Genomic DNA, 3237 nt, shown 5'->3' on the forward strand with positions numbered 1-3237 from the left:
ACCCACACACACCCGCACACACCCACACACATCCTTACCCTCTAAATCACTAAAGTCGCTCATATGAGAATTCCAAAATAAATTACCATCTACATTTTTCCACGGACATAGAACTTTTGAGATACCCTCATTAATGTGTCAATTGAATGCACCTCCAGACATCATTATTGCCAACACTCCATAAATCTTAAATTCCTAACTTATTACCACTTACATACTTTCAAGATATCCTCAATAATCTGTCAATTAGAAACACCTGATTTTGTTTCCACTTTACAGCTCAGTGCAAAAATATATAGTGACCTTGTAATCTATATTACAAAATATACTCATGATAACCGCTACAACTCTGTACAAACAATCTCTATTGGTCCCGGTTCTAATTATCCCACTATTAACAGAATTTCAGCCGCATCAAGATGCAGGTGACGATGTCTTTGTCCTCACTGGTGGGCACTTCGACCACGTTCAGCGAAGAGTCTCTGCGACGAGCTCTCAAAACGGTGCTGATGTATGCGGAGCACGATCAGGACCTGCAGGACACCGGCTTTCCTGAACAGGTGTGTGCGGTGTGAAGAAGGGGGGGGGGGGGGGGTCTTGGGTTGCCTTGTTATAATGGTCACTGAAAAATTAAAACTGGACAATAAATGGTCAAAAAGTTTGTTTACTTGAAAATGTATGATATTTATTTGTTTAATTAGGCTTCTTATAGAAGCACTTTTGAATCGTCATAACATAGTTTTTTCATTTACCACCGGTTCGGAAAGCAGCAATCCTAGATTCATTCAAAGTACTCTGTATATTATAATTTACAGACTAACATGTAAATTTTATCCTAAGCATTTATATGTACAGAAACAGAAACAGTACAGATTTCATATTTTCTTTACATATGCTCAAAAATGTAAGAAAGAAACAATCCCATACTAATTCGTAATGTTCTGCATCTTCTGAATAGTTCAGCTTTTAAATTCTGCTCAATATGAAATAGAATGTTCAAAATTAATTTCAGGTGAAAGACCTAGTGTTCAACCTGCACATGATCCTGAGTGACACTGTGAAGATGAAGGAGTTCCAGGAAGACCCTGAGATGCTGTTGGACCTCATGTACCGCATCGCTCGCGGCTACCAGCACAGCCCTGATCTCCGTCTCACCTGGCTTAATAATATGGCTCAAAAGCATATGGAGGTATGCTATATTACGTCTTTTCTTAAATAATTACAAAATTTTTCATTATCTGTTTCGGAAAGAAGCATGATTTAATCTAGACTAATATTATAAAGCTTTAGAGTATGTTTGTTTGTTTGTTTGAACGCGCTAATCTCAGGACCTGTTGGTCCGATTTGAAAAATTATTTCAGTGTTAGATAGCCCATATATTGAGGAAGGCTATAAGCTACATATATAACACGGGCGAAGCCGAGGCCGCTAATTTAATATATTTTTGAATCTAAAAATGTCACTTGGAAGGTCAACAATATCTTCAAAAAATAACCATGTCCATGAGGACATATTAAAATTTAAGAACTTATTTATAATTTCGTTAATAATCTTCACGTAATGCTCTCCTCCTTTAGTATGTGCGCATCCTTTTCTTTTATTTTAACCCGTTTTACTAGAATTTGTTGTTATTTCCAGCGCTCAAACCACCTGGAAGCTGGCATGTGCCTGGTGCACGGCGCAGCGCTGGTGGCGGAGCAGCTGCGAGCCGGCGGGCGCGGCGCCGCTCTGCTGGAGAAGGTCACCCACAACGCGCTCGACGAGAGCTGCCCCGACCTGCAGCTGCCGCACCACCACCTCACGTGCCAGGAGCTGCAGGTATGCTGGTTGTTGTGGGATAACCAAGACAACTGGTTAGACTATTTTGTAATGGAGTAATGATTGGGAAAAACAACTTTGCTCACATGTTGTTTATATTTATTTTATTTGTTCTTACATAATGGGTATGAAAGACTTTTGTAAAATAATGAAATTTATCCTATTAATATTATAAATGCGAAAGTTTGTAAGTATGGATGTATGGATGTTTGTTACTCTTTCACGTAAAAACTACTGAACCAATTGCAATGAAATTTGGTACGTAGACAGCTGGATAACTGGAATAACATATAGACAACTTTTTATTCCGATATTCCTACGGGATACGGACTTACGCGGGTGAAACCGCGGGGCACAGCTAGTAATTATATATTGCATCGATATGAACCAAAATGCCTTTCTATTGCGTCTAATTCTTAACTGTTCCTTTTTCTTTTTAACTTATTGGGCAGTTATCTCAACCGAAAAAAAAGGTGTGTGCGATGCACACACGATAGAAGTGAAACTTAAATCGACAAAATAATGAGATGAATATGTATAAAATATAAAATAGTATGTATATTTCTGTCTCATTTTTTGCCGGCTTCATTCTACACATTTTTGTATTTATGTCTTTTACCTGTCGTTTTTTCCGTTGCATCAGGTTTGAAATCACAACGATTCTAAAGAAGTTTCACTTCAATAAAAATTAACCACTTCTATCATCAGGCGTTGTTAGAGCACGCGGCCAGCGAGCTGATGGCGGCCGGCATGTACGAGACCGTCAATGAGGTGTATAAAGTGCTGATCCCCATCGCAGAGGAGAACAGGGACTATAAGAAGCTCGCCAATATTCACAGGTAAATAAAATAGGCGCACGGATCTGTACTTTATTACTATATTACTTTGTAAAGGTTAATTCGGCTTGAAAAACCAAAACTGTGAATTAACATTAATTTTCAATGGTTTTTGTTGCGTTTGTCCAAGATTGCTTAGTACCGCTTAGTTGACCTTATTTAATATATTTTTAGACATATTTTGAAATTGTGATTTTTTTCTATTTATTAAAAAATAACTATTCCCCTATCAACCTTTATTTCTCGACGGGTGTGATATCTTACAAATGGTGTTCAGAAAGTGCCAATAATTTAAGCAACATTGCTAGAACCAAATGGCCGTTGATCGCCGTGTACACCCAGATTGTAGTTATTGAATAATTCGGGTGTTGCAGCAAGCTGAGCGAGGCGTTCAGCCGCGTGGAGCAGCTGCACGGCAAGCGCGTGTTCGGCTCGTACTTCCGCGTGTCGTTCTACGGCGCGCGCTTCGGCGACCTCAGCGGCGAGGAGTTCGTGTACAAGGAGCACGCGCTCACCAAGCTGCCCGAGATCTTCAGCCGCCTCGAGGTGCGCCGGTGCTGTCCCCCCTCGCCATCCCACTCCC

General features: G+C 40.0%; 1 protein-coding gene across 1 annotated transcript in view; it reads left to right on the forward strand.

The window, feature by feature from the left end:
- LOC119837982 (dedicator of cytokinesis protein 7) overlaps positions 1–3237 on the forward strand; it is a 23319-nt gene that overhangs the window by 16387 nt on the left and 3695 nt on the right. Inside the window, exons 28-32 of the mRNA XM_038363830.1 lie at positions 402–560; positions 1013–1189; positions 1639–1818; positions 2527–2657; positions 3029–3200. Coding sequence (XP_038219758.1) covers positions 402–560; positions 1013–1189; positions 1639–1818; positions 2527–2657; positions 3029–3200 — 819 coding nt within the window. The remainder of the gene's footprint in view (positions 1–401; positions 561–1012; positions 1190–1638; positions 1819–2526; positions 2658–3028; positions 3201–3237) is intronic.

This window comes from Zerene cesonia, chromosome 1 (assembly GCF_012273895.1).
Source record: "Zerene cesonia ecotype Mississippi chromosome 1, Zerene_cesonia_1.1, whole genome shotgun sequence".
NCBI classification, from domain to species: domain Eukaryota; kingdom Metazoa; phylum Arthropoda; class Insecta; order Lepidoptera; family Pieridae; genus Zerene; species Zerene cesonia.